This window comes from Pituophis catenifer, unplaced genomic scaffold (genome assembly GCF_029215685.1).
Source record: "Pituophis catenifer annectens isolate HBS135680 unplaced genomic scaffold, rPitCat1.0.hap2 SCAF_6, whole genome shotgun sequence".
NCBI classification, from domain to species: Eukaryota; Metazoa; Chordata; class Lepidosauria; order Squamata; family Colubridae; genus Pituophis; species Pituophis catenifer.
In genome coordinates, this window is record NW_027256886.1 from 87,098,350 (window position 1) to 87,110,923 (window position 12,574).

General features: G+C 43.7%; 1 protein-coding gene across 1 annotated transcript in view; it reads left to right on the plus strand.

Annotated features, from left to right (window-relative positions):
* The window catches only part of DLG5 (discs large MAGUK scaffold protein 5), a 145,485-nt gene that overhangs the window by 33,690 nt on the left and 99,221 nt on the right, over positions 1-12,574 (plus strand). The window contains exon 2 of the mRNA XM_070946450.1: positions 10,083-10,151. Coding sequence (XP_070802551.1) covers positions 10,083-10,151 — 69 coding nt within the window. The remainder of the gene's footprint in view (positions 1-10,082; positions 10,152-12,574) is intronic.

A 12,574-nucleotide genomic window follows, 5' to 3' on the forward strand; every position in this document is an offset into this window, starting at 1 on the left:
AGGGCTGAATGATTGACAGGAGGTGTCTTATCCTTCCCCCTCTGTTGAAAGAGGGCTGTTCAATTTTAAAGTAGATGGCCTCTTTGACCCCGCTTTCAAACCAGCGGTCCTCTCTATCCAGAATGTGGACTTTGTTGTCTTCAAAAGAGTGGCTTTTGTCTTTCAAATGCAGATGGACAGCTGAATCTTGTCCTGATGGGTTTGTTCTCCCATGTTGTGCCATGCGTTTGGGAAGTGGTTGTTTTGTTTCTCCAAGGTACAGATCTGCACCTGTCTGTTTGCACTATATTCAGGGGTGAGTTCTGCTTATCTTTACTACCGGTTCGTAATGGGGCCACGCACAGTTGCACTTCTGCGCATGCGCAGAAGCTTCCTGATGACGTCAGGGTCAGTGAGCGGAGCCTCCCGCCAGTTTTACTATCAGTTCTTGCGAACCGGTCTGAACCGGGCACAACCCACCACTGACTGTATTGCATCTATGTATCTATTCTATATCCATATATCTGTGGATGGATGGATGGATGGATGGATGGATAGATAATCACATTCTCAGTTTGTGTCTGAGTGTTTTATCCTTGGGGTGGACAAATGCAAATGGACAGCTGAAGCTTGTCTTGATGGGTTTGTTCTCCCATGTTGTGCCATGCGTTTGGGAAGTGGTTGTTTTGTTTCTCCAAGTTACAGATCTGCACATGTCTATTTGCACTGTATTGCATCTATATCTCTGGATGGATGGATGGATAGATAATCACATTCTCAGTTTGTGTCTGAGTGTTTTATCCTTGCGGTGGACAAATGCAAATGGACAGCTGAATCTTGTCCTGATGGGTTTGTTCTCCCATGTTATGCCGTGCGTTTGGGAAGTGGTTGTTTTGTTTCTCCAAGTTACAGATCTGCACATGTCTATTTGCACTGTATTGCATCTATATCTCTGGATGGATGGATGGATGGATGGATGGATGGATGGACAAACACATTCTCAGTTTGTGTCTGAGTGTTTTATCCTTGGGGTGGACAAGCTTATTCCTTAATGTAGTCTTCTTCATCAAGGAAAAAACAGCCCGGTTGCCTTTCGAAAAAGCACCTTTGAGACGACTGTGACCTGGGTGACTCTTCACAGACATGAGATAGCCTTGCTTTCTTGGTCTGCTAAAGGCCAAGTCTTTCTTTGTTGAAGTCCTTCCTCTCTTTTGAAACGAAGACACCCGGTGCTGCACTTTGGAGCTAGCTCATTAAACTATTTGGGGCAACCCCCCCCCAGGCAAATCTACTGATTCAACAAAGCCTTTTCAACCTCATAATGAGGGGGCAGAAAATTTTGCAGATTGTTCTCGCCCTGCTTCCCTTCCGCTCCTTTTTAATTCCTCCTTCCAGCCAGAGGGAGATAAAATAGCACTGGGAGAGCTTTGGAAATGAGGATTCTCCCCCCCCCCATCGCATCCTTTCCTGCTTCCCTACTCCTCCCCCACCCCCAGGAGACAGCTTAGATCTTTCTTTTGATGATTATTTTATTTGAAGATAATGTCAGTGAAAGTGTTAATTGTTACAGGCAGCTAATGAGAAGGGTAGCCAAAGTGACTGACAACACAAAATGCCCTAGCAGTGTATTTGAAGCTAAAACTGCACTGGGAACTGAAGAGGAAAGCCAATAAGCGGGAAAAATTAGCAGCTTTTCCAGCACCTGAATTCAAATTTGTTGATTCTCGGGTTCTTTTTCCTACGCTTGGGCCAATTGGTTTTAGGTTCCCTTTGCACACTTGGTAATTTTTTTTAAAAAAGGTTATCATGCTTTTCCTTTCAGTATAGCTACTGTAACTTAATATAACAACAAAATAATTTTATGTAATCTGACAGTTCCTATCTCTCTTCAAAAAAAATTAAAATAAAATATAATACGCTGAGAAAGCTTTGAAAATGATTTGGAAGACATATTTAACAGAATGGAATAACAGAATGACAAAGAGTTGGAAGGGACCTTGGAGCAGGGATGAAATCCTTCCGGTTCAGACCAGATCAGACGATCCGGTAGCGATTGTGGCAGGTGGTTTGGAGAATTGGTAGTAATGGTGGCGCGAGGCTCCCCCCACTGCCAGGGTGTTGTTACTTCCTGGTTTTAACCAGGAAGTAATGTGTTTTTTACCCTCTGCGCATGCGCAGAAGATTTTGCGCATGCACAGAGGGTCTGCACACACGTGGCGCTTGCACTTCCGAACTGGTAAGGAAGGCAAGTAGATTTCCCCCTGCCTTGGAGGTCTTCTAGTCGAACTTGTTCAAGCAGGAGACATTTCATTACCAAACTAGGTCACATCATCAGTGCTAGAAGGGATTGACGTGACAACACTCCCACGAACACTGAAAGGCAAGCCACTAGTGCCGTGATGGCGAACCAATGGCACACGTGCCAGAGGTGGCACCCAGAGCCCTCTCTGATGGCACGCGAGCCATCGCCCCAGTTCAGCTCTGTCACGCATGTGTGCACGCCTCCCGCCAGCCAGTTGATCTTCGGGTCTCTGCCATACATGCATGGGGGCCGTGCATGAATGTGTGGCGGGCGGGGCACATGTGGGGGGTATGTGCGCATGTGGGGGGGTGGGTGCATGCGGGGGCTGCATGTGCATGCACGGGGTTGGGTGCAGGCAGGGGGCCACATGCACAGGGGTTGTGCACACATTGCATTTTGGGGGTTTGGGCGCAGTGGTGGGTTCTTCCCGGTTCGGTCTGGTTCGGCCGAGCCGGTAGCGGTGACGATATGACGTCACCAAACCGGTTCTCCCCCCCCGCCCTCCCACCCCCCCCACCCCATGTTATTCTTACCTTTTATTTGGTCCCACCCCCAATCTATTGCTGCCTCCTGAGTCCCAGCTGATGACTAGAGGGAAAAAAACTGTTTAAACTCTTGCCGCGGGGCTTCAAAGGGCCGTCCTACAGCTGATCAGTGTTAAAAGCAAACAAATGTGTCGGGTCGTAAGTGCGAGGACCTTCCAGAAATGACTCTGACCAGCTAGCCATGCCCACCTAGTCACATGACCTCCAAGCCACACCCACAAAAAGCCACTCCCACAGAAGCGGTAGTAAAAAAATTTAGAACCCACCCCTAGCGCACATGCACACATTTGCGCGCAGGCACTTTGGGCACTCAGTCCGGAAAAGGTTAGCCATCACTGCACTAGTGTATAAATAGAGAGCAAACCCTACTCCCTTTAGCACTGATGGTATGACCTAGTTTGGTAATGAAACGTCTGCAAGAAAGCCACCAAGGGACCCCACAATTCAACCCTGAGCTACAGATACTCTCTTCTGTTGATGGGGTATTTACTTCCCTGAATTCTTCTTTTATTTTCTTTTAGTGTTCATCTTATTTAGAGTCAATTGTGAAAAAGCTACTGCTGACAAATGAGGTTTTCTACTTAACATGTCATAAAAGTAATATGTTTCAGAAGTTTGAAAGATGATGATGTTAACAGGATTACTTAGTGGGTTAGTAGGCTATGTAAATTAATGTACCATCCATGCCAGTAGGCCTCCTACAGGAATATGTAAACGTTGTTTAAAATTTTAAAGAAGGCATTAAAAAATGAATGCTAAAACGTAGAGAACTGTGACACTAAAAAAGACCTGGAAAAATATATAGGCTTTCATGTTCCCCCAAACCTGTCATAATTAATTCCACAATAATTATTTATTACAATTCTCTGCCAATGGAGAGAAGCATAATTTGTTTTGTCTTTTAATTAAACAACAAACAAGCCAGCTATTTTGAGTTTTGCTAAAAGCCGTGCTTAGAGCAGTAAGGATTGAAAAAATTAAGGGTTGTTTAAACGGACCTGTGAGCTTCTATAGTTGTCCACAGAAAAGCCCCCCCTTTAAAAAAAAATATGAGAAGATTGTTATTACATTGTCTTAGAAGGTGCATCGGTTCTGTAGAATGCATTTAGTTGCAGAAGTTATAATCCCATCCTTTTCATTTCCATAGATTTTAAGAACATAAAATAATATGGTTGGAAGGGACCTTGGAGGTCTTCTACTCCAACCCCCTGTTCAAGCAGGAGAGAACCTATATCAGTGATGGTGAACCTTTTTGCCATCACGTGCCAAAAGCAGGGGGAGTGTGTGGGGGGATCGAGCGCACGTGTGCCCATACCCATAATTCAATGCGCCCCACCCCTCCGCGCGCACACACACGTTCCCCCCCCGTTTTTGGCACGCGTCAGCAAAAAGGTTACCGGTGGGCCTGGAAAGCCCATTTTTTCGCCCTCCCCATGCTCCAGACGCTTTCTTGGAGCCTGGGGAGGGCGAAAACAGCCTCCCACACCATCCCTGGAGGCAGGAAATCGCCTGTTTCCCAACTTCCGGTGAGCGCGGGAGGCCCGAAAATCAGCTGCCCATGCACGCTGGAACTGAGCTAGAGCAACGCTTGTGTGCCCACAGATATGGCTCCACGTGCCACCTGTGGCACGCGTGCCATAGGTTCGCCATCACGGCCCTATATCATTCTGTACAAATGGCTGTCCAGACTCTTCTTGAAAACCTCCAGTGATGAAACCCCTACAACTTCTGCAGGGAAGCTGTTCCACCGGTGAATTGTCCTCACTGTTAAGAAATTTCTCCTTAGTTCTAGGTTCTTTTCTCTTTGATTAATTTCCATCCATTGATTTTTCTCCCTGTGCCCTTCCTTCCTTCCTTCCTTCCTTCCTTCCTTCCTTCCTTCCTTCCTTCCTTCCTTCCTTCCTTCCTTCTTCCCTACCTACCTACCTACCTACCTACCTACCTACCTACCTACCTAGAACATAGAATAATAGAGTTCAAAGGGACCTCAGAGATCTTCTAGTCAAACCCCTTACTCAAGCAGGAGACCCTACACCATTCTGGACAAATAGCTGTCCATACTCTTCTTGAAAACCTCCAGTAATGGAGCACCCACAACTTCCTTCCTTTACCTACCTAGCCACCTAGAACATAGAAGGGACATTGGAGGTCTTCTAGTCCACCAACCTGTTCCAGCAGGAGACCGTATACCATTCCAAACAAATGGCTCTCTAGGCTCTTCTTGAAAACCTCCAGTGATGGAGCGCTGAGTTATTATCAAATAACTAACTAACAATCTGGTCTCTCCACATGTCAACTTTAGTGAAGTGTGCAAACCAGCGTCTGCATTTCCTGCATCGGATGAGGAGAGCACATCTTTCTCCTTCTGTCCTGGCCACTTTTTACAGAGGCACGATGGAGAGCATTTTTTAACAAACTGCATCCCTGTTTGGTTTGGTGGCCACAGCGCCTCAGATAGAAAGTCCCTACAGAGAGTGGTGAGGACAGCCGAGAAGATTATAGGAAGCTCGCTTCCCGTTATTCAGGAGTTTCAAGTTGAGTCTGTTGCCCCAGAGGCTGATAACACCCAACCCAGACCACTTCACAGAACATTTCGAGTCGAGCTGTTTTGTTCCAAGCTCATTAGTCAAACACAATTCCTCTTTTGCTCATTTCCCTTGCATAGCCCATGAAAGGAGATACAGAGATAGCTGTGTGTGCATATAAACATGGGCACACACAAACGGACACCACACCTATATTTTGTCCTTTTAGATGCACACACACAGAGATGTACATAGGTAAGCAGTGCTCTTGTTGGATGTGGAAGGAGAGAAGATTAAAGAAGAAGGTTGACGGGAGAAGAGAGAAGAGAGAGACTCAACTGATCTAACGTGAAATAGATATTAGGTGTGACTGAGATATCAGAAAATACAGAAAAATACAGTTTAACTGAGTTGGAAGGGACCTTGTAGGTCATCTAATCCAACCCCCCGCCCAAGCAGATCCTACTACACCATTTCTGACAGATGGCAATCCAGTCTCTTCTTGAAGAAATTTTTAAATTCTTTTAATTAGTCTGTGATTCTTAACTTTCGGGCCAAAATTTATATATATTTTTAAATGTTTTAATATTTGTATTCTATGTTTTTTTATCTTGGCTGTACACCGCCCTGAGTCCTCAGGGAGAAGGGCGGTATATAAATTGGAAATTAAATTAAATTAAATTAAAATTGAAAGCTTCCAGTGATGAAGCTCCCACAACTTCCGAAGGCAACTTCTGTTCCATGGGTTGATTGCTCTCGCTGTCAGAAAAATTCTCCTTATTCCAGATTGAATCTCTCCTTGCTCAGTTTCCATCCATTATTCCTTGTCTGACCTTCAGGTGCTTTGGAAAATAGCTTGACCCCCTCCTCTCTGTGGCAGCCCTTCAAATATTGGAAGACTGTTCTCATATCTCCCCCTGGTCCTTCTCTTCACTAGATTAGCCATGCCCAGTTCCTGCAACCATTTTTCATATGTTTTAGCCTCCAGTCCCCTAATCATCCTGGTTGCTCTTCTCTGCACTTTTTCTAGAGCCTCAACATCTTTTTTACACTGTGGTGACCAAAACTATTCTCGATTACATTAGAATCTTAAGGCATGTAGTTTCTTAAGGAAGTTTGGTTCTTAATTAATGCATGAGAAAATGTTGTTAAATGTTCTTGTGAACTCCTGATCAGCTGTTTGGCAGGAAACGTAATCTCTGTTATTGTTTTTTCTTCTCAAGGGTTGCCACTTTCAAGTCAGGGACAACGTGTTCTGCAGAGTCCTCCCCAGATTTTGATAGCAATCTTTCTAATGTCAACTCTGCATTCAAAATTGTTGTGTAGCATTTGTCCCATTTGTGTCCTAGTGTGAAGGATCATGGAGCATTGTGAGCAAAAGGTGACCTGAATCAACAAATAATCTACTCTATTGAGCCTCCCAAAGATGCTTTTTCAAAAGGCAACTGGACTTTTTGGTGTTTTTTTTTCCCCTTGAAGGCTTCTCACTTCTCATCCAAGAAGCGTCTTCGGTTCTTTAAGAATGAAGAAACCTCTTGGATGAGAAGTGAGACGTTTTCAAGGAAAAACAAACTCCAATCGCCTTTTGAAAAAGCACCTTTGGGATAACCATGACCTGGATGACTTGAGATTCCCCAAGGACAAATTTGGTGACAAATTTTAGATCCTTCAGTAGATTTGTCATCAGAAGAGGGGGAGTGGCCTGTTCTCTGTCCTCTTTTTTTAGCTGCTTGGTGATCCGTATAAATCAAGAAAATTTACAAAAATGCAAATTGATTTACTTGCTCATCAATAATTTGTAAATAGTTATTTTTCATAGTTATTATGTCTGTCAAAGATGCAAGCAAAAAACCATCCACCCAAGATATTACCCTGTTTTCCCCCAAAATAAGACATCCCCTGATAATAAGCCCAATCGGGCTTTTGAGCGCATGGCAGTAAGGCCAAGCATTTATTTCAGGGTTCAAAAAAAGATGGGGTCTTATTTTCGGGGAAACAGGGTACTTCCTTTAATCCTTGGATTTCCTTCTCCAATTTCCTTTGGAAATTCTGAGGCTGTATCGGTTTTCCTTAGGATTGCAAAAATCTGGTTGAAGAATGTTTTTCAGAGGTCAAAACATTGCACCCAGTGTCAGCTTCCATGGTAACCGTAATTGTCTGAATAATATTTAAGTCTTTGCAAGGAATTGGTCATAGTTAAATGTAATTTTGTGAGGCTATTAATGCTGCTGCAAATAAAGTTAGAAATGTGAATCTGGCCTAATAATACATTGGCTGATGGCTTATATCTGTTTTTTTTTTTAAATGTATAAAGGACTATAATTGCAAAAGGAAAAAGTAATATAAATTTTAAAAAGGAAAGGGGAGGGAAGGAGAAAGGGGAGGGAATAGAAGCAGAAAGGGGAGGGAATGGAAGGAGAAAGGGGAGAGAAAGGAAAGGAATGGAAAGGAAAGGGGAAGGGAAAGAGAAAGGGGAGGGGAAGGAAAGGAAAGGAAAGGAAAGGAAAGAAGGAAAGATTTCCAACTTTCATCACAAGAAATATAAACAATTTAAGTACCCACCTCTTAATTTATAGCTTCATGGTCTCTCATCTCATGTCCTATCTCTATAAACAAATCCATAAAGCACCATCATTTCAGTCCCAGTGTTGGCAAAAGGGTTGCCACAAATAACCACTTATGTATTTTAACCTTGATCAACTCAATCAACTTTATATTCCTTTCTTTTACTTCAAACAATCTTAATCTTTAGTCCATTCCAATAATGTCATAGAATTTGATCTCAGTGAAAGGTGATTCCTTTACTAAAGATTAGAAAAAGGTATTATTTAGGCTGCTGGTCTTGATACAATGCCTCTCAGGTCTTGTGAAACACAGACTGAATGGAAATTCTAAATGGAGAATGCCATAATGTTGTACTCAGGAGCATCGAGTGTTGTTTACCAAGAAGTTGTGGTCAGACCTGTCAGTAGATTTATTTACCTGGGAAGCAGGTTCAGTCTGACTGGAGCTGGCAGGGAGGAAGCCTTGCAAATTTGAGTAACTTGTTGGTGAGGAGGGAAAATGTTCTCCTGTTCAGTATTCTTCAAGGTTAAAATAGATTTGATTTTATTTCTGACATAAGCCATTTTTATGGGGGAATAGAATTCAGTTATGCTCATTTCCTGAAGTTCCAAAATTGTAAACCTAGAACAAAGGAGAACTAAAAACCTAGAACTAAGGAGAAATGTCCTGACAGTTAGAACGATTCACCAGTGGAACAACTTGCCTCCAGAAATTGTAGGTACTCCAATGCTGGAGGTTTCTAAGAAGAGATTGGACAGGAATGGTATGGGGTTTCCTACCTGAGCAGGGGATTAGACTAGAAGACCTCCAAGGTCCCTTCCCTTCCCTTCCCTTCCCTTCCCTTCCCTTCCCTTCCCTTCCCTTCCCTTCCCTTCCCTTCCCTTCCCTTCCCTTCCCTTCCCTTCCCTTCCCTTCTCTTCTCTTCTCTTCTCTTCTCTTCTCTTCTCTTCTCTTCTCTTCTCTTCTCTTCTCTCTTCTCATCGCTCCCCTCCCCTCCCCTCCTCTCCTCTCCCCTCCCCTTCCATTTCATTCCGTCTTTCACTGCTGCAAAATGCAATTCTTAGCTGCTGTAATAGTGGTTTGCACATGTTTCATCATAGCCAAAGAAATTAATCATATATTGACATTCAAATAGACCTGTCCTGAACCAATTACAACAACCAGTGCTTTTTGGCTTTTTAAAACTGGGCGACTTGTTTGAGGTTCATGAAAGAAACAGCAGTCTTTCACTTAATTACTTTTGGTTGAATATGTTAATGTCTTCCCTAAATTTCCGAGTCTTAATTTCTCTGCCACCTGTTAATCTCCATATGTCATTTTCCCGCCTTTGTCTGCCACCAGCTGCTCATTTACTAAGTTGCTCTGTGGCTGTAAGTAGACATTGTTAAGGAAAAAAGAGACCCTCTTTTCTTAATACTTTGGTATTTTGTGAAGACATCAGTCAAAAACTGTCTTCTCTTTACCAATCAGAGAGGAAGTTCACAGAGTAGAGCTAGACTAGGGGTGTCAAACTCATTGAGGGCTGCATCAGGGTTGTGTTTGACCTTGGGGGGGCAGGGGACATGGCCAGGGGGGGCATGGCCAGCTCAATGTCATTCATGTTGGGGGCACCTGTGGTGGTCCAAGTGCTCTGCCAGCGAAAATGGGTTCCCAAGCTCCATTTTCGGCTGCAACAGCCTCCTGCAACCTTCCACCAGCAAAAATGGAGCTCGGAAGGGCTGCAAGCTCCATTTTTGCTGACAGAGGCACCATGGGCCCTCTCTAAGTGATTTATAGAATCAGCCTTTTGTCCACAACAATCTGGGTCCTCATTTTACTGATCTTGGAAGGATGGAAAGCTGAGGCAATAGCAATAGCACTTAGACTTATATACCGCTTCAACAAGACTTCACAGCCCTCTCTAAGCGGTTTACAGAGGTTTACATTCAGCCTATTGCCCCCAACAATCTCATTTTACTGACTTTGGAAGGACGGAAGGCTGAATGAATCTTGAGCCTGGTGAGATTCGAACTGCCAAATTGCAGGCAGCCGGCAGTCAGCAGAAGCAGCCTGCAGTTCTGCATTCTAACCGCTGCGCCACCACGGCTCAGGGATCAGATCAAAGAGAAGCGCCCCAAACTCTATTTAATTGCCCTTAAATCTCCCCCCTTTTTTTTCCCTTCCCAGGATCAACGTATAGCGTTCTTTCTATAATGCCTTCGGATTCTGAAAGCAGTAGTTCTCTCAGCAGTACTGGTAAGTAAAGAGCTGCCTGTGTTGGAGTTTAGCTATTTGGTTTGAATTGATCGTCAGTCTTGAATATACCGTGTTTTTCCAAAAATAAGACATCCTGTGATAATAAGCCCAATCGGGCTTTTGAGCGCATGCCATAAATAAGCTCCCTGAAAATAAGCCCTCCCTGAAAATATTTAAATGCATGCAGAATCAGTCCCCGTCATTTCTTCTGGGTAGGGTTAGGGAGACAGAACTGGAAATTAGGTAAGACGTCAAAAGGAGACCCATCTTGCTCCACACACCCCAAAATAATAAGACTTCCCCGAAAATAAGGCCAACCACTTATTTCGGGGTTCAAAAAAATATAAGACGGGGTCTTATTTTTGGGGAAACACGGTATGTATTTTCTTACTCAAAAATCTATGCTTAAGAACTGTGGCCGCTGCTTGAAAGTTCCAGACCATTTCTGTGTTTGAGAAAAGTTGCCTCTGGATGTTTCTGAAAAGGTTGAATTTCCAACAAGTAGTCCTCTAATTTATGAGCCCAAAATTTTGGTTGCTAAGGTTTTTGTGTGTGTCTTGTGTGGGTGTATACCGCTTGTCTGGACCCTTTTTTTCAAACCTCTGTGTCCTTTTTCATTGCTTCAAACTATTCATAGATCAATTGTTCACCTATAACTTTTTTTTTACTATTCTATTTCTTCATTGCTGCAAACTGTTTATAGATCAGCCGTTCACCTACCCTGTTTCCCCAAAAATAAGACCCAATCAGAAAAATAAGTCCTAGCATGATTTTTCAGGATGCTCGTAATATAAGCCCTACCCCCAAAATAAGCCCCAGTTAAGATTGTCAGCCGGTTCATTTAGTACCGTATTTTCCCCAAAATAAGACCTAAACAGAAAATAAGCCCTAATGCATCTTTTGGAACAAAAATTAATATAAGACCCGGTCTTTTTTTCTGGGAAACACGGTATAACTTTTTTTTAATATAACTATTCTAATTCTTCTTCTTTTAGAATTTTGATCCTATCTGACTTTATAACAGGCAGTTCTTTTTAGCCTGTTTAAAATGCAATGCTAACTTTAAGGGTTTGTGTCTTGCTTTTCATCTGGACCAAAATCCTGATGGTAACTTATGAATCTTCTATTTTGGCTGGAAACTCTTAAGCCAGTAATTCCAGTGCCAGAAACCCGGAGTCCAAAAGGAGCTGGCTTTGACCACACATTTCCTGCTAACAAGAGTGCTTAGGTTTCATTTAATACAGAGTACTTCATGAATTATAGAGTTTCCAGCAAGCTTTATGCTACGCAAGCGTTCTAAAGTAGCGCATAAAGCTTAGCCTTCCACGATTAAGTAGGTGCTCACTTGGGTTTTATTTTCGGAATCTGATTTTAATTCTAGGGAGGCTTGGAAAAGTTTACGCTTCTGGAGCAAAGTCCGGAAACGGATCTGTCTGATACTCCTGTGGGAGCGATTCTCACGCAGCTGAAATCTTGCGGCCTGATGCTAAATCAGTCCCGTGATCAAAACAGGGAATAATGGAGACTGTCTACACACACACACACACACACACACACACACACACACACACACACGAAAAGCACTTTCCCTTCACGTGTGGTGAATGAGACCACAGCAAGCATTTGCACTCTGTTTGCAAGATAAATAGAAATTGTGTTCAATATGTAGCAGTCCCTGGATGCTGTTTAGCTTTCCTGCAATAAACGAAAAGTTTCTGGAGTCATGCGAGGCTGTTTTCTTTGTTGCAGGTCAGGCTTGTGTTGTGTCTGTAAGAGATAACATGTTTCAGGCAGTTGAAATCAGCTTTCAATAAATAAAAACATTGCTTCAGCCTAAGCTGCTGAAGAGTGTCTGGCATTAGTTTGCACTGCCAGCCCAGATGGTTTAAATCACGTTTCTGCTGGTCTTTTCATCCCAATAAAACAAGCAGTGCCTTAAAAAAAAAAAGACCTTCTGTTGTTTATTTAAAAGTGAACTTGGTGGAGGTTTAACTGTCAGTCCCTCGTCAAAGATCCTTTTCCCAATCAAACACTCACTCACTCTCTCCCTCCCTCTCTCTCTCTCTCTCTCTCTCTTTCTCTCTCTCTCTTTCTTTCTTTCCTTCCTTCCTTCCTTCCTTCCCCACTCACTCACTCCATGCCCCTCCCCTTCCTCCTTCCTTCCTTCCTTCCCTTCTTCCCACCTCCCTCCCTCCATCCCCCTTCCTTCCCTTCCCTTCCTCCTTCCTTCTGTTCTTCCCACCCTCCCTCCCTTCCCTTCCCCCTTCCTTCCTTCACTTCCCTCCCATCCCTTCCTTCTTCCTTCCCTTCTTCCGACCCTCCCTCCCTCCATCTTCCTTCCTTCCCTTCCCCTTCCTTCCTTCCCTTCCCTCCCTTCCCTTCCTCCTCCCTTCCCTTCTTCCCAGCCTCCCTCCCTCCATCCA